A 22,899-nucleotide genomic window follows, 5' to 3' on the forward strand; every position below is an offset into this window, starting at 1 on the left:
GGGGCGCAATGTTCTGCATCCGCCGTCCCTGCATCAGGAAGCAAAACAGTCGGAAAAATAACATTTAGACTTTATTGAACAATGGATACAATGTTAATTAAGTCCGTTAAGATATATTCTAAATTAACCGAATTCCTTAAATTTTATTAATTAAGTAAGAAACAATCTAAAAAATTATTTGTAAGACAATAAAACTCTCATCGTTTAACTTTATATTTATCAATAAAATTTTCTAAACGCAGCATGGCAGCATACCTAGCTGTTTTAGCAGCAAAGTTGTCTGATGTAGAAGAAAGTTTTAGGTTACCATTGAATAACGCTCACTCTTAGCCGGTCAATTAGAGAGATTGTCGCTATATATAGAGAACGCCTTTTGCGACAGACTTGCATCTCTGCAGCTCTTGGCCTGTTAAACGTAAACCCTATCCAATATTTAATTAATTGAATTTGATATGCTTGAAGGACCGAGGATACGCTACTCCAGAGCAGTGTGTAGCTACAGGAGAGGATCTGAAGTAACTAGGCAGTGACAGAACGACACTTATGACGCACAAATTATCTTCTCTAGTATCGCAATTATTTGCCACTATGCTAGTCTGCAGACAAATTCCAGTTTCTAAGGACGGTGTCACGGGGATTTGTGCACCCGGTGATTTGTGTACCCTCGCGCTTTGCTCGCGATTCCAGACCGTCGACTCGATGCTCCAGACCTCATGTCGGGTACACATATCACCGGCCATGATGCAAAGCTGCTGGTGATTTCGGACACCGGTGATTTGTGTACCCTTGTGCTTTCCTCGCCGTCCCAGACTGCTTTCAAGCTACAGGACTCGCGATCGTAATGCTAATGCAAACTAAAGTACTCTCTGTTCCCGATCATCTATTGTACATCTGCATTTAGCTAGAGAACGAATATCTCGTGACAGTTGCACCCGTGGCCGGAAGATGACCATGAAGAAGCCGGATGATGACTGAATTGAAGAAGCCGGATGTATGATGACTGTGACTCAACCGGATGATGACTGACTCCTAGAACTGCCGGATGGTGACTGTGACTCAACCGGACGACTGTGATCACATGCAGTCACATGTGACTCTATCGGATAATGACTGCGGCATGCCGAGGGTACAATATATATTTAGAGACACAGCTCTAGCGCTGGATTCAGATGCAGGTTGTTGCAGTTGTGCAGTTGAGTGTCTACAGTCGCGAGCGGTTTGGTACGGCGAGGAAAGCACAAGGGTACACAAATCACCGGGTGCACAAATCCCCGTGACACCTTGCATCATGGCCGGTGATATGTGTACCCGACATGAGGTCTGGAGCATCGAGTCGACGGTCTGGAATCGCGAGCAAAGCGCGAGGGTACACAAATCACCGGGTGCACAAATCCCCGTGACAACGGGACTGTGTATGGGCGTCAAGTTACCAGGCCATACCATGCAAGCGATGAATGGCCCATGCCCATGCCATGTCTGTACATCAGACCAGATGTCTGGATGCACAACCTGATATGAATGGGGGAGCTGTAGGGGAAGAGATCTAGAGACTGGCAAAAGTCTATTTACGACTTGCTATGGTGTCACTACTATAGCGATCGAGTAAACATGTTGACACATGTACAACTTCATGAGATGTGGACAAGCCTGCGCAATTGCTGGTTATTAAGCTTTATCAGATAGACATTCCGATATAATTGCTGCCAATGTTCATACACAAAGCTCAATGACCTCGAGTTTTCTCTAAAACTCTTTCTATTTAGTTAATTAATTAAGTTTGTCTAAGTTTATGGGCTCGACAAGAATAGACCAAAAGTTAGACAGTGCTTTGACGGATTGTGCATGTGCTGCTCATGTCATCCATCATTGCTGTAAAACATTCGACCAAACACTCTCTCCTTCTACATTTCATGCCAAAGCATGTGGCCAAACACGCAGACAGATAGCCAGATCATATATATATATATATATAGGTTGAATAATACATTTTTACTTTAAAGCAAATTAATGCAACTATTTATCACATTTAGAATAACATGGTTTCGGCAAATCAATATTAATTAAGTAAAACTACACACACTGGCAATCTTGGAATGAACTTCTTTACTCTAAATGTTGAGGCGACACCTGCCTTACAACTTCTTCACCAAAAACTTCATTAGCCTCCAATCTTTTCTCCATAGCAATTAATGCCTGAATTAACAAGCGACGATATGCTTTGTCAGCATGACGGCTTCTCCATTCATGCAATATAGTCGTAGCTTGCAGGAAGGGAGAACTAGGATGTTTCAGCTTTATTGTCTCATATTTCTCAAAAAATAGATCCGGATCCAATACAGAAGCAAACTCTCCCGAGTAGTTTTGAATTCTTTTAGCAAGACGTGCAAGGTCCTTCAATGTTGCCGTCTCATCACTCCTACAATCTACAACGAAATACAATAAACCGTTTACAAATATACTTTAACGAAAATGTCATATTAATTCTACATTTTTCACAAACAACACCAACTATTCCACTTTCGCGCAAAGGAAGGACATACAAACACATTAAGAAGTGTTCTGTTATTTAATGATGTAATTAATTAATGCTTTGTCTTCTTCCCTTTTAGTCGTCATAGTGTTGCCTAAAGTTTGTATTACAAGTTTACTGCTGTCTTTTTGTTTAGGCTGTTTTCACATTATGTTAGCCTAACATTAGCATTACGGTAAAGTAAAAATCCACGGTAAAGCAAGATCCTGTTCACACACAACTGCGCTAAGTGGCCAGTGTGATGGGCAGTTGTCTCATAGAAATAGAAATGTATACATTAAATGCAATCGTATAATATACTTACCTTCGTCACAATTGTTATACCACACACAAAGACGTCTAGGATGCACAATGCTGTCACCATTTCTGTCGACCAGAACTCTGGAGCCTGGATACATTTCCAGTGATGCGAGTCTACTAGGATCATAGACTGAAAGCTCATCAAGTGCATTATGAACACAAAGTTCAAACTCGAAGCCATCCATGCCTCGTTTCTTGGCCTGAGTGAGTTGTTTCACTACAGTTTCACGAACGTCAAAGCACATTGGACGCAGAGATGGATCCTGCGGTAGTTCCTTGCCGTCGGGAGCGAAAACGGTAACGACAACCGCTTCCTTAATGTATGCCAACTCCAGTGATACGTGTTGGTCGATATGAAGAATAACCTGCTTCCTGCTGAGATTTGGTATGTTATTCGAAGAGTACTTGCGTATCATGCGGACAACAAGGCGGTAAAAGAGAGGCTTGAGAAAAATGCTAAAGCCTTTCGGAACGATGAAAAGAGGTGGAGGAGTAGCAGACGAGAACAAGACTAATTGGTAGGCGAAAGAGGTCTTGATCATGTCCCTGACAACCATGCAAGGAACATAAATGTCACGACTGCGTTCTACACCGACCTCCGTTTCGGCTTTAGATGACACTGAAACTGCTTGTTCAATGACATCAAAGAGAGCCAAAAGGTTGAGGATGACATCGTCGACATTTTCGACTACTGGGGCTACATCCAGCACAGACTTTGACTTATTCAGCAGTAACTGTGCTTCGTCCAGCAAAAACTTTGCAAGATCCCAAGACATTACACCCGTTTGGTGCAGTTTGTTGAGATCAGCATTCAACCCTATATTATCTTTGATATTCGCTTCATCCACAACTGTAACAAAAATCGCCATCATATCAGCGGCCCACTGTAGGTTGGGAAGAACTTTTTCCTTGAGTACAGGAACGTTATGGTAAAAGCCAATCGATCCATGGTTGCAGAGGTATTTCAACGCTTCTTGGAAATCGCCGTAGACTGCGATACCACATTTTTCAGCAGCTGTTTCGTAGAAACTTCGAATGTCGAGAACTTCATGCCCCGCCATTTGAAGCTGACCGAGACCTTTATCTAGAGTGACCCAAGATACAGGAATCAAGTCTTTGTCACTCCAACGCTTACTAGCCATTTTAACAATCATCTTTTTGATAAGAAGAATTGTATCATCAGGGTTCCCCGTGCCTGACTTGGTATTATCTACGTGGAACACAAACTTAAGGTCTCCATTCTTGTCCTCGTATTGCACGATATGTTTAGCAAACTTCTGCTCACAAATAATACCCCACAATTTCGTCTCTTGCTGTGTAACCCATTCTTGGCGGCTTTCCGTTTCATCTTTCCTGGTTAGAACAATGAAAGTTGCCGGTGGGCAAATCTTTAGCTCCATTCCTAAAAAGTTTGGAAACTTTTGTTTAGCAGGGAAAGCCGCAGAAAGAGCAGTGAAATAGCATCGGATAAGGTCGGCTCTCGTCGTACCGTTATCCCGCGGCTTTTTGATAACACGTCCATCTGGTAGACGAAATTTGGATTCCAATACTTCTTCATCTAGTGGCTTCGACCCATCAATAACTAAGAAACACACAGTAGACTGATGTGCGTCATCTGCCATAAGAGCAGCGTGAGTGGAAAGAAATTGGTCTTGACCTCCTCTGTCCATCAGTGTCAATAGAGTCGTATTTTCGCACTTGCTCATCTCCTCTGAATCTTCATTCATGAGAACGATTGCCTTTATTGCGTCTGCATCTGGTTTATTTGCATCTTGAAAATGCTCATATTGAGAAACATGAGAAGAGCCATCTACCAAACCCTCATCTACTGCAACCTCAACTACAGGAGCATCATTTACACGTCCCTCATCTACCGGACCCTCATCTTCCGTTGTGCCATCATTGCCTTTCTTCGTAGATTTGGACTGCTGCCTGAGATGGTTGACGTATTTCTTTGCCAACGATCTGCTTATATGTGTCTGCCTCTCCTTTTCGTTCGCCAATTCTTTCCAGTTGGTTCCATCTCCAATTGCATGAGTCATCATTTTGACCTTGACTCCATTCGTACTCTCTCGATTTGGAATATATGGTTTGTCCATCAATGAATCAGCGAAACAAGACTTGCCTGATTCTTCCTCTCCAAGGGTATCACACAAGACGCGAATAATTCTGACCTTGCCCTTTTTGCAAGCTTCTTCATATATGCGTTTGCCTTCAGCACCCAGATCATCCAAAACAGCAGAATCAGCTGTCAACAAAACAGAAATATTAGTTATAACCACATATTAGAACATTATATAAAATAACAATATGTTAGTAAGTTACAGACAGACGCATTTAACGCAAGGACAGATACAGTCTCTCTCTCTCTCTCTCTCTCTCTCTTCTCTCTCTGTCTCTCTCTCTCTCTCTCTCACACACACACACACACACACACACACACACACACACACACACACACACAAACACAGACACACACAAAACTGCAAACATCAGGAGGTGCCAAAGTTTGGTAACAGCTGGATTCCTTTGCGTTACACAGGAGAAACGCTGGGCACGTGTTGTGTTTAATTCAGTTGGTGTTAACTAAAGTATCCGTGCTAAAGTCCGTCATTAAATTCAGTCAGACGTTAAGAAGACTGTTTAATTCAGACTGGTGTTGAACGAACAATATATAATAGTTTCGTCAATCACTTGTCACGCGTACCCTTTGCCCCGACTGTTTTTAGCAATGTAAACTGTTAAATTTAGTCAGATAGCGCGCGTTAGACGTTAGACAAAATGGCTTCTTCGATGAACTGTAGGTAAAACTGTAGGTAACCAAAGACGTCCGCTCTCATTGCTTCGTATGGTAAGATGCATGACCTATTTAGATTTACGAGTGTCATTCGCGAAACAGCTATAGCTATCTGATCTATTCAACTACACAATCTACTTCAGTAGACGTGTAGTTGCACATCAGCGTAGCTAGTACGTTCATGCTTTGTGTTGGTTACTGCGACATAATCAGGAAAGCTCCAGATGATTTCTCAGATCGCTTGTGTAGATGGACGCGTGTCAACCGGACTTGACGAAGTAGCTAGAGAAAAAATAAAAAACTTTTAATTGGGCCACACCTACAAATTTTCAGATTGTGATAGCCCGCCAGATTAGAGAAATACTTTCCCTTGTGTACAGCCACATAATTGTGTGGTGTGTAGGAAAGGTCCGCCCTGTTAAAGAAATATTTAGCCGCACAATTGTGCTACGGCTTAGAGACGAAATTCTAAACCCGTTGTTTTAACAGCAATGAAGGACCTGCGACAGCAGACAGAGAACATCGGGTTCGAGACTCTCTCGCCTTCGCAAACCCCATCTTGTCCAACGTATCTCCGACGCCAGAAACCTGGAGATGGTCAATCGGAAACAACGCGACAGACAAAATGGACGATATCCGGCTCCAAGAGGTGTGGTAGAGAATCCCCAGCGTCATCGCGTTCATTTACCAAAGATCTGCGAAGAAGTCTATCTCTCATTACAAACAAACGAAAGTGCTCAAAGTTCTTCAAAACTTGTCCTATCGAGATACGAGAAAAGTGGCGAAGAAAATTTTTTGCACACCTTCACAGGCGAAGCTCATCTCAGAACAATCAGTAGTTGTAACAACTCCAGAACCCAAACCAACGGTTTTAATCACTCCACGCGTGGAGTTGACCCCACCACAGTGGGAACCCATGCGCTATGCAATAGAAACTACCTCAGAGGTTGGAAAATAGACGCACAGAAAACCACAACGACACTCAAGCATTACTATCTTCCACTAGCTCGCACATCCACCGCTAACTTCTAGAAGGGATCGTGGCAATCACTAAGAGGTGTCAAATTCCATCTTTCGATAAACACTCGGTTAAAAAATACAAAGCCCTCCCCACCAACCAACAGATTTCAAAAAGCGAAGCGCAATGGCATTCATTCTCGCAGGCGACGACAACCCAACATCAATGGATGAAAGCATCCAAACCATTCTGGGATCGATAAGGACCAACATCCAAAAAGGATCTGGTGAGTGGTGGACCATTCCAAATCCCTACAACTCCACGTTGGTCGGCACAAACCATTCAAAGGTGTCGCATACAGTCCTCTAACTACTGATGTGCAAGTAAAGAAGGCCGTCGTGAGTGTCAAAAGCAAAAGACGATAGCTGTCTCAGATGGGCCATCCGCTCGGCATTCTTCCAAACCTCATACAACGCCCAAGGACCTACTGAGTATTCAAAAAATGATGGACTGTGTTGGGATCGCATCTACGATCAGACGCCACCTCGAGACATCAAACGAGTTTAAAGGCAAAACACCAAATTCGCTATCAATGTCTTTAGAGGGGAAAAGGTCTGTATCCACTGGGGATATCCAAATCCGAGACGTCAAGTACTGTCGACCTTCTTCTCATAGTAAAATATGAGAAAGAACATTACACATGGATCAAGAACCTCAACTGTCTGCTGAACAACACCAGCAAGGACATTCATCGTATGTTCCTTTGTGAAAGATCTTTCAACGGATACAAGCTAGAAAATCTTCTGGAACAACATAAAGTGCAATGCCATAGTATTTAAAACAGAGCTATCCAATCGCAAGTGCTTGAGAAAAGAAAGAACATCATAACCTTTCATACTACCAAAACCAAATGGACGTTCCCGATGTAATCTAAGCCAAATTTAAAGTGCTCGTGGACAAAATAGTAGGCCCACATGCCATACCACCAAAAGCAGCAACAAAATGACAGCTCATCACAAGGAATGTAGACTCTCTTACATCGTCATTCGGTACGATGGACATACAAACCACCCGTCGTCTATTTTGAGGACCAGACGCTGCAAACTTCTCCTATAATGCCTATAAGAAGACGAGGACAAGATCAGTAGATCATCTCTAAACCAGCACCCATTTGGATAAAATTGATTACACAATCTAGAACACCAAAGGCCATCCAATTGCCAAATCTGCGACCAACCCCCAATCATGCCAATTATCTGAGATAACTACGATTCATCGACAGTTTCCAGTTCCTACTAGCCTCTCTCGACAGGTAGGTAAATGCACATGACCCAAACGCTATGAACATCACGAAACAATACAAGCTCGACGATACAAACAGCAAACTTCTATTTCGCAAAGGGTTCTATCCCTACGAGTACATGGACAATCCGACAGGAATCGACAAACCAACACTACCACCAAAAATTGCCTTCCACAGCACATTCAACGAAGAAGACATCCGACGAAGACTATGACCGTGCAAAACGAGTATTGCGCGACCTTCGGATGTAAGAAATTGGGATACTACCACGACCTCTATCTTCGAACGGATGTGTTGTTTTTGGCAGAGGTCTTAGAAAACTTTGTAAAGACGTGCAGAAAGACCTACTGAATCGATCCTGTACACTATACAAGTGCTGGTTTGTCATGCGATGCACTGTTGAAACATTTGGGTGCAAAATTTGAAATCTTGACCGACTACGAGCGGCATATATTCGTCGGGAATGCATGCGTGGTGGCATCCCAACGAAACGTCAAAGCCAACAATCACCAGAGTCACATTGACACGAACTCGACGAACCCTTCGTCTACATCGTATAACTGGATGCTGATATCCTGTACAAATGGATCATGGTGCAGGCTCTTCTTACAGTAGGAATCGAGTGGGTAGATTTTTTTAGTCATCCGAGAGATTCTAGACCATTCAACCGATGCCAACAAGGAATAATTCTTAGAAGTCGACATCGAGTATCCACACGAGCTACACGAAGCAGACAACGCCTATCATCTAACATCTATGAGTCTGAAGATTCCCAAAGAATGGATATAGAACTACCAACGAGACCTACTTCAGAGAATCTATAGGGGTGTATCCAATAAAGTAGAGAATATGGTACCCAACCCCCGAAACAAGACAAAGTACGTTTTCATTACAGTAAACTACAACTTTACATACAACTCGGCCTACAAGTGACCGAGATTCACAGCGTGCTTCGATACAACCTGTGTCCCTGGATGGCTTCCTATATCAAAAGAACACCGGCTTTCGCCAACTACCTACCCGTGACTAGAGAAAGATGCATTCAATCTCCTCAACAACTCGACCTTTGGCAAACGATGGAACTCTGAGGAAAGGCATCGATGTCAAACTCGTTCGCGCACAACAAAGGAAAGACTTCACAAACTGATCGCCAATCAAGCCTTTCAGTACAGTGTGATCTTCGTCGACAAACTGACCGCACTCCATATGCGCAAGAAGATCACATCCCATATACACGTGCACGTAGGGATGTCCGTTCTAGAACTCTCGAAACAGCTGATGTACGACTTCTACTACAACCACTTGAAAAGGGAGTAAGGAGATCGATGTGAGTTGTTGTACAGAGAAACAGAGTCTGAGACAGCCTCCTATAGAGGCCCGGATGGAAGATGAGTACGTCGACATGACCATAAACGCCGACCTCTACGACACAATTGACTATCCCAAAGACCATCCACTCCATAGCCTAAAAATCAAAAGGTACCGGGGAAACAAAGAAGGAATGTGCAAGGATTCCCATTACTGAGTATGTAGGGCTGAAGCCAAAGGTGTACTCGACCGAGACCAAGACCATCCATATGAAATAAGCAAAAGTAGTAAAAAAACGGTCACAATCAAGAAGCACATGCGACACCAGCAATATGAAGAAGCTCTTGCTAATTAGGCGTTCCACAAATGGATGAACATGATTCACAGCGAAGGTCACCATATCTATGAAGTTCATCAGAGCAAGATGTCCTATGGGTGCCAAACAGTATATTTGTAGTGAAATGATCAACACTATAGCCTTAGGGCACTACAGATGTTATTTTTATAGTTCAACAACGGAGGCAAATACAGACGTAAATTAAGGCCATTCAAATTCTCTCGTTAAAAGACATTTTTAAAGTGTAGGTTGTTATCCATGTGACTGCCACAATAACCAATATCAAGCCAAAGATAAAGATGCTTTTAACGAAAGGGGTCAGGAAATATTCAGACACGGATTCGGAAAGCAAAGTAGCCGTAGAAGAATTTCAGTACTCTACCCGATCATACATGTCGACGTGTCCAAGCACAGAGAAAAGTTGAAGATGGGCACGGCCGACCTGGAAATACCATGGCCGTTGGTAAGCAACTGCTGAAACCTTGCCAGGGCACCGACAATTCGGCGTATCACGTCTATTTCGTGGTATTGAGTGATTGATACATGACGTTGCACAGATTAAGCGGTAAGATGATTAAAATCGTTTAAATTAACCTATAGATATAGATATGAGTGATGTCGAATTTGGGTTCCCTCTGACGGATAGTTAGAAGGAAGCGTTATAAATTCACTTCAGAAACACACGGGCTACACCCTACGACGATCTCACCCTTAGATATCGGAATGTGACGTCTTGAATATAATACGGAATCAATATAACAATATCACAAAGCAAAGGGCCAACGGAGGAAAATTGATATGAAATTGTCCAAGTCGCAGATCGCTAAAAAACGGTGGATCAACTGGCTGGAAAATAGCTACATTTGCGCCTAAAACCTTCAACAATTTCTCAGCGGAGATCAGTACACTAGGATTGAGCGCTGCATCAGGTGCTATTTCTGCAGCCACCAACAAAGCTAACAGTGGTGATGGTGCTGCGACCGAGATAAGAAGAAAGGCCGGTACCGCGCCAAAGAAGGGTAAATTTATAGGCACGTTGTTGGCCGGTTGGCAGCTCCTATGGTAGCGAATGTATAGGGTATCGGTTGTGGTAACGGTACGGCAAGCAAAGAATTACCCGGTTCCGTGCGTGGTGAAAAACGATGCGACTCAATGACAACCTTTAACAACTTTACAGATTGACGAGATACTCGAGAATTAGGGTTCAGTCTCTTTAACGTCCCAATGAATTAAACACGGATACTTTATTTAACACCGACTGAATTTAAGACAACGCATGTACTGTCCAGATTAGGCGCATACTCAACGACACGGCCTTTTAGTGTGGAAAATAGAAAGAACGAGGAAGTAGTGAGTCAAAAAGTAGACCGCCGTGTGTTCTAAAAAGTTGCTTCTGGTTCTTCAACTTCCGGTAACGCGTTATAACGGGCGTGGTGTAGTGTGAAGTCAATGAGGGGAGACTTCACGCTAGCGTGTAGTGTAAACAAAGGAATTTGTGGAGAAAGAATGGTTCGGTGTTGCGTGGCTGCAGGATGCACCAATTCGCGCAAGTCATACGCATTCGCGTTTCGATTTCCGAAGATCCTCAAGCTAAGAAAAGAGCGGGAATCGTAAAATATTGACGACAATTGCAGAGACGTCTGTGTCGTCCGGGCGACTGCTACTGACTACAAAGCGTCTTACTGAGTGGACAGGAGTCTGCAGTAGCCACTTTTAGCCTGATTGCTTCGAGATAAGTACAGCCAGGTCTATTCAAGAGCTTGGTCTGGGTTGTAGAAGAGCGTAATTGAGGCCACCATTTTCCATCTACCTGCCTCCACACTTCAAGGTCGCAGCACTCTGGAACCTTTGCAAAAAGAAAAGGAGAACCGTAATTGAGAAGCGGGAAGGTAAGAAAGACTCTCGCGCAGGAACAAAGTACTGCGAATGGCTAGGAGAGGTCAGATTGTTGATGACACTAGATGACTCGCCTCTTAATCATCATTTGTAGTAAATGCAGTCGTAGCGTTACAGTATACTGTACAGTGAAGTCAAACCTTGTGTCAACGTGAATTCAACGTACGTACTTCAAATCATTTTATTCGTTTCCTCACGTACAGCACTAGAGTATTTCATGAACTCACCAGTACAGTGTGCCACTATTGTTGCTAGTATTCGACCAGATGACAACTCCGGATGTACCTTTATCTCACCTAAATACATTTCAAAAATATACATACTGTAGAACAGGCAGATGCATGTTAGCTTATAAAATACTTACCATATACACGCTGGTCTTCAACAAGTTTTCGAATACTTTCCGCAACGCGAGTTACGAAACCAGTAACGTTTTCATCAGTTTTCTTCTCAATACCTGTAATTCGAGACAACTTTCTTAAGATTGTGATGGAAGATTCCCCGCAATCGTCGGCTCTAATCTTGTAAAATATTGGTATGATTTTCTTGTAACGTGTGTCAAACCTAAGTGGATCACTTTCAACTTTGCCAAATTCAAAAGCTGCTTTAACTTCTGCTTCTGGATAGCGTTTTCCTTTGAACTTATGACTGAGTATAACGACAAATAGAGGAGACAGTGTTATGGCTTCTGCAATGTCTGTCTGTGCCATGCGTTCCTCTAGCAAAGAAACTTTATCGAAAAACGAAACAATTTTATGTTTATCTTTGAGCTCTTTGCTTAATGGAGAGACAAAGTCTTCTTTGTCTTCGCCTGCATGACACAAAAACACGTCGTACTTCCAGCCTTGAGAATGTAACACGGGAAGAAGAGGCTGGAAATCACAGACATGAATATTTAAGTATAATAATAACAATTCACACTCTTTACAAAGTATATACCGTTAATTTATTATTGCCATCAGTGGTATCTGTCTCTCCTGCCGTCGAACTGACTCCAGATGATGCTGACGGTACTCCAATTCCGGTTTGATCAGAAGATACATCTGACATTGAAAAATTCTATAGTTAACTTAATTGACAAAATCAGAATTGCAAATTATAAACGTTTTCAAATCACTATTTTCCAACATCTACGACAGTATGTAGCAAGGATGAACACACACACACACACACACACACACACACACACACACACACACACACACACACACACACACACACACACACGCACGCACGCACGCACGCGCGCGCTCGCAAAATAATAAAAAGTACCGGTAACTGTTTGTGTAGTATTAACCGAATGTCATTTTTGCCTACTGTAAGACGTGTTTTCTAAATATGGCGATAACTTTTAAACCTATAAGAGCCATTTACGGAAAACAATACTAATTAATATATCCCCTTAAATGCCCTGTCTTGATGTCTACTCCATGCGTCAGAAGTGTCTCTTTGGCCGTTTGATTCTTGGGAGTGATTTGGTAATGATCACGTTGTACTTTTGCTATGCAGCTTACTTCATCGTAGCGTAAGTTTGCAACACCGCCTCGTTTACATCGTTATATGACAGACAAGCTTTCATCTACTATAATCTTCAGTGACAAGTCGCGTACAATGTGCGCCGCAATTGTGACTTGGACGAAACGCACAAGCGCAGTCACTCGTACGGCAGAGAAACTCTGCGCACAAGACAGAAAGCGACGAACAGACACGCAATGGACCTGAAACGGTTGTCTGCCTTTCTGTACTTCGTTTCTTCGTAGACTGAGACTTCTCGATAACGGGTCACTCGATCAGTCCAAGACAAAGAAAGAAAACCGGTTTCAAATGACGCGTTCTTGGTATCAAACAGTAGATAAAAACTTTAGTTATTGAAATATGATCGACATCGAGACCGAAAAACTCTCCAAAGAAGAAAACACGGCCAAATAGGTAGCTCACAGAAACCGTAGACATCCCATCTATCTGTCTATCTACGAGCTTCTTTTATTGTCATGTATCCGCTACAGAATACAACAATAAGCGTCTTATAATGCATCCGGAGTCTTTCCAGGATTGGCATATCCTGTAACACCGATGATCCCGCTAAGACTAGCTAAAGAAAACTAAATTGGGAAGAAATTACATTTCAAGCAACAAAAATTTCTGTTAAACAAGACAAACACTGGAAATACTAGCTTTTTCTGGTAACCCAGCAGCGATAGAAACTTCTGATGACTGCCTGAATGATGTTGTCAAAAAGATGTCCATGTGTCTTTTGAACGGCTTGAACACTCGGGCCAGTGATCGTTTCGTTTCGGAGAAAATGAAACATCTTGAACCAACAATTAGCTGAAGCAATTCTGTTTGATAAAAGAATTCGCCATTCTGCATAAGCTCTTTATATCGTAGATGTTATCTTGCTTTAGTATCTTCCGCCACCGGCTCAAACGGTACAGACAATTCAAGGAGCCAAGACTTTTTCAACTTGCGACTGTAAACGACAAGGTCTGGACGTAACGTCGTAAGTGACATTTCGTTCGGAAACTGATAAGGCAGAGAAGACAGATCCCAAAGAACTTGATAGTCCGAAGAAATGTTAGACTTGATAAAGTCGTAAAGAAGTGCAAGAACATTGTCATGCCTCTCCTTGTAAAGACCCCGTCTCAACAATTCCGGACAAGCGTTAAAGGAACACTTCAGCAATTGACGCACGGGCTGTAGACGTTAATGTACTCTAAGGCACTGGGCTGCTGACCAAACGCTTGCACTGTTATGCAGCGCATTTTTTGGTCTAGCCTACCGAGGCCAACTACTAGAGCACACAACAGAGGGTTCTAAACGCTTCAGCCGACTATGACAGTAAAAAAGCTACAGTTCATAAGCGACTCAGACATTTGTACGTTGTAGACTCCACGTGATCGTCTTGAACAACTTGCAATCGCTCGGTCTTTTCTACTGTCCTCTGTGTTCCTTTCTACGATTGGAGGCCATATTATCCAACAAAAGAGGTTGCGCGATAAGAAGGACATACGGAAACGTGCGTCACCGTACATTATCCCGTGACACAAAGTATCTTCATTCTACAGCCGAACCATCACGGTATATGTGCTATTTGCCGTCGATTGAAGGTAAGTCAGTGATGCGAAAGCACATTTTACTTTTGCCTAAGTAAATATCAAGTCTACACATACGGTATAAGGAAACATAAACTATTAGACATTATTTGAAAACCGCCTCGTACGGTGTTTGTTTTCTAACCTTAGCATTTTGCTCCGCTATCAAGTTTTGAACGAGCGCCAAACTTCCCAACTTCATGTGTGAACAGAAACGTTTATCGCTGAGGGCAGAGTCAGAGATATGCGGACCGGTGAAGTGTTTCTTTAAGCTATAGTTTGCGATTGCTGTTTGCGCGTAGCCCCAACTCGCAATATCTTACGATTCCAAAATCTTGTGTAGTAAGAACGTAGAGTTTGTGGTCTGGTATCGCAACATTCCAGTGTTTCTCGTGCTAATTTTATCTAATTTAGAAATTTTGATTTAAAGAATACACTTTTTCAAACAGGTAATGGGTCCTCGCTCAGTAGCATAACTTGTCCGACCTACGGCGGAACGTCCAGGAGAGTTACAAAGAGAGCTAGAGTAAACTCACTTATTACGTAGGATCTTCTAGTTGATACTCCATTATAAATTCTGAATTAACGTGTCAATGGCCAATGAACAAGACTACTTTGAATTCTGCATTACAAACGGTGTAAAGAATAGGCGGTAACGAAAGCTAACCGCGCATTTTAGTTACCGAGACACCATCTTGCTAACCATCTGGACAGTGTCACTTAAATGGTAACTGCAACGCAAAAATCAAAAATTCTTTTATGTTGAAACTTAATAGTTCTAGTTGCATACATGACAGGAAAATAGTTTTACAATTTTAAGTTAAGTCTTCGCTGAGACATAACACGTCAAAGTTGCTTCTGGTTCTTCAACTTCCGGTAACGCGTTATAACGGGCGTGGTGTAGTGTGAAGTCAATGAGGGAAGACTTCACGCTAGCGTGTAGTGTAAACAAAGGAATTTGTGGCGAAAGAATGTTTCGGTGTTGCGTGCCTGCAGGATGCACCAATTCGCGCAAGATTTCCGAAGATCCTCAAGCTAAGAAAAGAGTGGGAATCGCAAAATATTGACGACAATTGCAGAGACGTCTGTGTCGTCCGGGGACTGCTACTGGGTACAAAGCGTCTTACTGAGTGGACAGGAGTCTGCAGTAGCCACTTTTAGCCTGATTGCTTCGAGATTCGTACAGCCAGGTCTATTCAAGAGCTTGGTCTGGGTTGTAGAAGAGCGTAATTGAGGCCACCATTTTCCATCTACCTGCCTCCACACTTCAAGGTCGCAACACTCTGGAACCTTTGCAAAAGAAAAGGAGAACCGTAATTGAGAAGCGAGAAGGTAAGGAAGACTCTCGCGCAAGAACAATGTACTGCAAATGGCTAGGAGAGGTCAGATTGTTGATGACACTAGATGACTCGCCTCTTGATCATCATTTGTAGTAAATGCAGTCGTAAGCGTTACAGTATACTGTACAGTGAAGTCAAACCTTGTGTCAACGTGAATTCAATGTACGTACTTCAAATCATTTTATTCGTTTTCTCACGTACAGCACTAGAGGTTTGCATGAACTCACCAGTATAGTGTGCCACTATTGTTGCTAGTATTCGACATTATTATCGTGTCAATATTTGAGACAACCTCAAATACGTTTTGACAGCACACGCACTCCACACGAGTACGTATCCATCATCTCACAACGACCGCAGGTGAAACCTGTGGATGTTGTTTACGTACCTGTATGTGCATCGATTACGTTGCTAAATCCTACTTCTACTAGCAATGATGACGGGCTATCGTGTAGCCTGTCCTCTTCCTCGTCCGCTTCCAAGGCAGCAAGCTATCTCAAAGCTTCAAAGGCATTGTTGCTGAACTCAAACCTGTGTGGTCTAATCACTACGTATACTTATTAATGGCTACCAGTAGATCTTCTATATCCTGCGATTCATGCGATGACAGAAGGTTACCATCACGTAAAAACCTCCAGAGGACTCTTCAGAAGACTCGCTGTTGCTGCCGTCGCCACCATCCTAGCAGCGTTACTTTGGATATAAAGATTTAGTCATTTTTACAGGGCGCTGACAATACAGACGCACACGCGTCTCCCCTCAGTGACGTCACACTACACAACGCCCGTTATCGAAAGTTGAAGATCCGGAAGCAACTTTGACGTGCTATATATCAGCGAAGACTTAACTTAAAAATCTAAAACTATTTTTCCTGTCATGTATGCAACCAAAAATATCAATTTCCATCATAAAAGGATTATTGATTTTTGCGTTGCAATTACCTTTTAATCATAGAAAAATCTATACTTTTCCTCTGGAAATGCACGAGACAGGTTGGCCAACAGTGGTAGAATGTCACAATACATGTGTAGGCTTGCAACAAACCGGTAGCTCTTGATGAAACCAGCCAAACCAGATGCTTGAGCATTGTTTCGCTCCTCTGCCTCCCTTTCCAGGCTGGCCACAATAGACATTAAACACTTGCGCAAATGAGCGACTGCTTTTTCTTGAGAGAGTCAGCGGACATCCTTTGCTTCAGTCGTTTTAAGCAATGGGTCATCAAGTAGATCTTGAATGGATTTTAACCCATCGGTTCTAAGTTCTAACAGGCGAATGCTGGTAAAATCGTAAAGTTGATTGAGGATGTCGTTGAATTTTTTTAGATATGGTATTTCATTGGCTGCTTGGCCAAAAGCCAAGACCAAGCGATGTGCAATACAGTGATTTGCCACTAAAAATGGCGCCTTTTCTCGCAGAAGCTTTGAAACCCCACCTCTATTTCCAAGCATCACTGATGCTGTATCACTGCCAAGGCCATACAGTCGGGTTTGTAGGTCAACTTTTAAGTCCGAACAAAGCTTAAATAGAGCCTCTGTAATAGTTACAGCTAGACCTTTTTGGAGCTCCAGAATGCCCAGAAAACTGGTTTTTACGTCTCCATTACAAAAGTACCTGCCATAAACAATTAACTGTTTGGTTACAGACAGATCTGTAGTTTCATCAACACAAAGGGAAAAGAATGGAGACATTTGCAGCTGCCGATATGTCTCCATTCAGACAGTTTCACCTAGAGCTCGTTCTAGTTCTTGCATAGTACGCTCAGAAGTGTAGCTAGCATTGCCACCAATATGCATGTCATTAAGGTATGTTGCTCCTAGAGATTTACCCAAATCCAGGAGCGGCATAAAATTTGTAGTTTGAGCAATCTTTCTCTTGTTCAGGAAGTACATAGCATTCAGTGCACCTATAAACGCCTTTCTCTCTGCCGACACAACTTTCTCTAGTGCCATAGCAATGCCGCCATCCTTTCCTGAGGACGCAAGCACGCATCCCATTTCTATCGATGCTCTGTGGCTGTCACTCTCACAGTGTTTCTTCAGACTCTGCCTAACAAGAGTTTTACACGGCGAATCAACCCATGTAGCTCTCCCTGCTGCAACTTTCTTTGGCCGACTACTGTGCTTTCGGTACAGTGAACAAAAAATCCCATTCCCATTAACAGTGTCCACAACTTGTAGCCATGGGAAATCTTTTACCCATTGGCTATCAACACCTCTCTTTTGTCGCTTTGACGCCGATTCAGATTCTCTAGGGCCTTCGGACTCCTTGCAAAGAGCAGCTTGGTCACGCTCACGGGCCACTGTAGTTGCTACCTACAACATGCTTAATTAATTGGTAACTAGACTTCCTGAAACAGAACTGGAGGTCTGGGAACCGATTATTCTTGCATACTGTACCTGTTCATCAGAGTCTTCAAGTGAATTTGTAGGCGTCTGTTTTTGTGATGGTACATCTGCATATCGTTCAGATCTTGGGAGCACATTGGCTGACGTTGTCGGTATATGATCTGCATAACGTACTGACATCGGCGGAAATGACATCGGCGGAAATGACGTGCTTTCACAACTAGGGACGGCGTTAGCTCTATGGATAGCAGTACGACTGAATAACTTCCACGGGTCCATAGTGATCTATTAAGATACAGCTACTGTACACTTGTCCAAGAGACTGAAAGCTATGTACACCTGTCAAGCGTTTTTGTCACTTGATACTGGCGGCTTCAGCTTTCTTGTGGCTTCCGCTTCCTCATTATGCGTATAGAGTGACTAAGAGTACGTAAGGTTAGCACACTACCTTTCTCTATCCTGCAATGCATGTATTGTAAGTGCAATGTTGCCCTATTTTCGACTCTTCCTTTGCCTAGTACAGACTTCACTTCAACTTCGAAAATTACCTTAAGACATTATTAACACGTATCGGCCGATACGCCTTGATTGCTCATTCCTGAGGTAAGGATACGCCTAAACGGACTGGGGAGAACCCTGCGTGTGTACCACATTGGTGACAGGAGTGGGATTTTAGAATGCAACGTGATGCGCCCCGGGTTTTCGATGGAGCTGAAAATTTATTTCCCTTTCTGGACCGCATTACTGTCTAGACAGCACTTAAAGATTTTGAGGAAGAGAAGAAGGCACTCGAACTAGCATCCCGATTAGAAGGGGCGGCCTTTGAGAACTATCGACGTCTGGACAGTGAGGAAAAGCAAGATATTGATGTTATCGTGGTTTCACTAAAGAAAGAATTCCTCGGTGAGGCAATAGATAGGGGGCTCGCGGAAGAGAAGTTGCGCAGCAGAAAATGGAAATAGTTTAAAGAACGTCCAGCGGCGTGTGAGCACGACATTGACAGGTTAGTACGGCTTTTGATAGTTGGTCCGCAAATACTTGGCCAGAGACGTCTTTCTAGATGGTCTATCAAGAGAATTCTAAATACTGTTGAGAAGAGAAAAGACTACTAACGCTAAAGGTGTCAAAGAATTAGCTGAGAAAGTCAACCAACTTCGATTAGCCGGAATTCCCTCAGTCAGACCGGCACCGTCGAATGCAAGTCCAGTCAATCAAAGCAGGTTACTGGGCTCAGCAGTCAATCAACTTTCCGCATGTGACATGGAAATCTAATACGATATGTCATCTGTTCGTCAGACAGTTACCGCTTTTGGCCACGATTGTCTAGACACCCAGGCGACAATGCAGTAAATGCGTGGGCACTGTCGGAGGTGGACATCTAGAAAAAAGTATCAGCAACCTCGAGACCCAATGCTGGTAAGAGATGTTATAATTGTGGTGATATTAACCACCTCCGGTCTCGTTGTCCTCATCTTCATGATTGCCATCGATGTTTGAGACTGGGGAATGTTGCCCGAAACTGTACCGCTGCATCTCCTGCATCAAAGACAGGATCCAGAACACAAATTTCGCTACGGCTCTTCACGGTCTATTTATGGTTGCCGCCTTGGGTAAATTGTTCAAGACATACAATACCTTGTATCACAGGACTACACAAATGAGCCCCACCAAAGCCAGCGACAAACAAAACGAATCGATGATTTGAAATCATCTGTATGGTGACACAACCAAACCACAAAAATCCAAATTCAAAGTCAGTGACAGTGTTCAAATATCCGAGAAAAAAGCCACCTTTGAAAAAAGATACACACCCAACTAGACCGAAGAAGTTTTCGAGATTGTGGACATACAGAATATCAACCTTATGACCTATATGGTCAAAGATTTGAATGGTGAGGCGGTCGACAGATCCTTCTACAGCCAGAGCTACAGAAGACGATCCAGGATGTGTTTCGTATCAAGAAGATGATACGGAGAAAGGATCAACGAGCGTTCGTCAAATGGAAAGGATATCCCAATACATTCAACAGTTGGGTGGACAACCTCACCACTCTTGGATGACACACACACACACACACACACACACACACACACACACACACACACACACACACACACACACACACACACACACACACACACACACACACACACACACACACACACACACACACACACACATGGACAAATGGACAAATGTTACGCCCTCCACGTCTTTCGACGTCGAGCCTGAGGTCAGTTGCGGAGATAGCTCCCCGTGCCTCTAGAGACACAGCCTCCATCCGCTACGGGGAGTTATGGGGCCAGCGCTACAATCCACCAGAACCTTGGCCAGAGTCATCCAGGGGCACTGACAATGGCGCAGCTCTGGGACTGGACACCAAGGTCCACACGTACACGTCTGCTGTATGATGTTGCTGCCAAGCCAGCGGTCTTGTCCACCCCAGTCAATGACCAGGTACTCATTTATACTCCTGAGTCGAGAGAAGCAAGTGTGGGTGAGTTTCTTGCTCAAGGAAACTGCTACAGTGTCGCCTCCACCAGGATCGAACCTTCAACCCTCATCACGGAATACAAGATCCCGAAAGTCATCACAAACGCTCTACCATCTGCTCCACCGCACCGCACCCCCCCCCACACACACACACACTCACACACACACACACTCACACACACACACACACACACACACACACACACACACACACACACACACACACTGCATCTATGCGGACAATCAATAATACATGTGATAATATACCTGATGGTCTAGCATCTGATGGTTTAGAATGTCCGTCAGGCGTATCAGATCCACCTAAAAATATAAAAATTTTTAGTAACATACGCGTTACTGTATCTATCACTGAATTTCAATCATTAATACCTACCACCAGATGGAGTGTTCTGTGTCACTAGGGGCACTCCAAATATTGTTTCAGCGTCTTTGGTATAGCCACACTTGACCATACCCTTGATCAGTTTCCCAAGAGTGGCAGACCTGGCGTGGCTGTTGTGCCATTTTTCCAGCATCGATTTGGTCTGCATGAATATATCATCTTCGTTCTCCTGCTTGATTAGTCCAATTGCTCCACGGGTAAACATCTTGGCGTCAAGAATGGAAGCAAGCTTTTTCCAATCGGTAGAAATATTGTTGTTGCTTGCCACATCCACCAGGTCCTTAGATGTTACCTCCTTGTCAGCCATCATGAAGTTTCACTACAAACATTGACGTGTAACAAAAACTGTTATAGCAAAGCAACCGGCCAACCTGCTAAGAAACACTGATTACAGGCTAGATAAAACACACACCATATGTTAATTAACAAGTAGAATACATGTAGACTAAATTAATTAATGCACTTTGGGGGTTTTCAAAATAGGATCATGAACTAAGTGATCTAGAGTAGACTTCATTGCACTGTACGTGCAAATTGTTACACATGCACAGCCTTGATTTAGATGACTATAGACGAATAACAAAGTACACGTAGTAGTACGTACGTTTAAAGTAGTCCAGATCTCTAGTTAAATAATTAACTAATTAATTAATTAATAGCTGCAATAAATGATCAAACTTACTCCGTGCGTCAATCCACAAAAAGCACAAACAAGTTCTGTTAGCTAACCATAGCAATACTTGATACAATGAACCGGTAGGTCTCTGATATCGCAAACGAGATAGCATGCAGCAGCAGAGTTTCTTGTAGCCGTATAGTTTAAACCTAGATATTGGTTGTAGCGTACACACAAGGCTTACTGGCTTACGCAAAAAGCCACAAAATACCAAATGACTTCAAGTTGCAACAACATACACGACAGTTGCTATGGAAGGGCGTGGTCATGCATGCGGGGCCCGACTAGACGTAAATAAAAAAATTGTTTAGACGACTTACCTAGTTGTAGTTTATATTGCAAGCGCCGAGCCGATTTCACTCAAATGAGCAACGGAGAAAGGCTCCTGTTATGCGGCCGATGACGTCTTTCAAACAGGAAGTAATGAGTAATTCGATCAAACAGTAGAAGTTTGTGTGGGTTTACCGATTTATGCATGTAGCGCGCGCATGCATTGCCGAGACCGCAATTACAGAGCAGTTAGATATAACACTAGCCTAGTTTCGTATTTCTAAATGTTCGCTAGTTCTTTTCTTAGTGCGTGGCAAGAAAGAGACTAATTTAGATGTAGGTAGGCAGCCATGCATGTACGCTAGGGTCTGATATCATGTATGGACTTGAATTGGATCAAATCAATCTTTTAGCTAATATAATTAGGCAAATCAAACCGCAAAGGAAAAGTGTATGTAGACTGTATTTCGTCCAGCTACACAATCCAAAAGTCAAAAAGTTTACAACTACAAAAAGTGTAAGTGCAAAACTGTGCATGTATTCACTCACAGCAGCACCATTACTCACAGTACACAACAAGTACAGCAAACGCGAACAGACATGCAACTTCATGTGATGCGTACATCGATCAAAACAACAAAGCCTCAAAGCTACGGCATGTACCGTACCATGCAAGCGTTGCATGAAAATATTGTGCACGAATTTCATGTTCATTTCCTGCCAGCGACTCCTGCCAGATATGCATTTTTCTCTAGTACGTGTAAGAAAAATGCAGCTGCAAGACAGGCCCCGTAATCTTGATAATAATCCATTTTGGACTCTTTGGTAGCGTAATCTGTGACAACCTTGA

The 22,899-nt window shown here is 43.0% G+C and overlaps 1 protein-coding gene across 1 annotated transcript; it reads right to left on the bottom strand.

Annotated features, from left to right (window-relative positions):
- Positions 1-1,965: 1,965 nt before the first annotated feature.
- Positions 1,966-22,192, bottom strand: LOC134198343 (uncharacterized). Its single transcript, XM_062667717.1, has 8 exons — positions 22,100-22,192; positions 21,095-21,422; positions 20,968-21,021; positions 12,369-12,472; positions 11,794-12,301; positions 11,657-11,725; positions 2,835-5,078; positions 1,966-2,423 (listed from the first exon to the last, which is right to left on the bottom strand). Exons 2-8 carry the CDS (start codon positions 21,411-21,413, stop codon positions 2,104-2,106), a joined length of 3,618 nt encoding a protein of 1,205 aa, XP_062523701.1. The 5' UTR covers positions 21,414-21,422; positions 22,100-22,192; the 3' UTR covers positions 1,966-2,103.
- Between the last annotated feature and the right edge of the window lie 707 nt (positions 22,193-22,899).

This window comes from Corticium candelabrum, chromosome 2 (assembly GCF_963422355.1).
Source record: "Corticium candelabrum chromosome 2, ooCorCand1.1, whole genome shotgun sequence".
In the NCBI taxonomy this organism is placed as follows: domain Eukaryota; kingdom Metazoa; phylum Porifera; class Homoscleromorpha; order Homosclerophorida; family Plakinidae; genus Corticium; species Corticium candelabrum.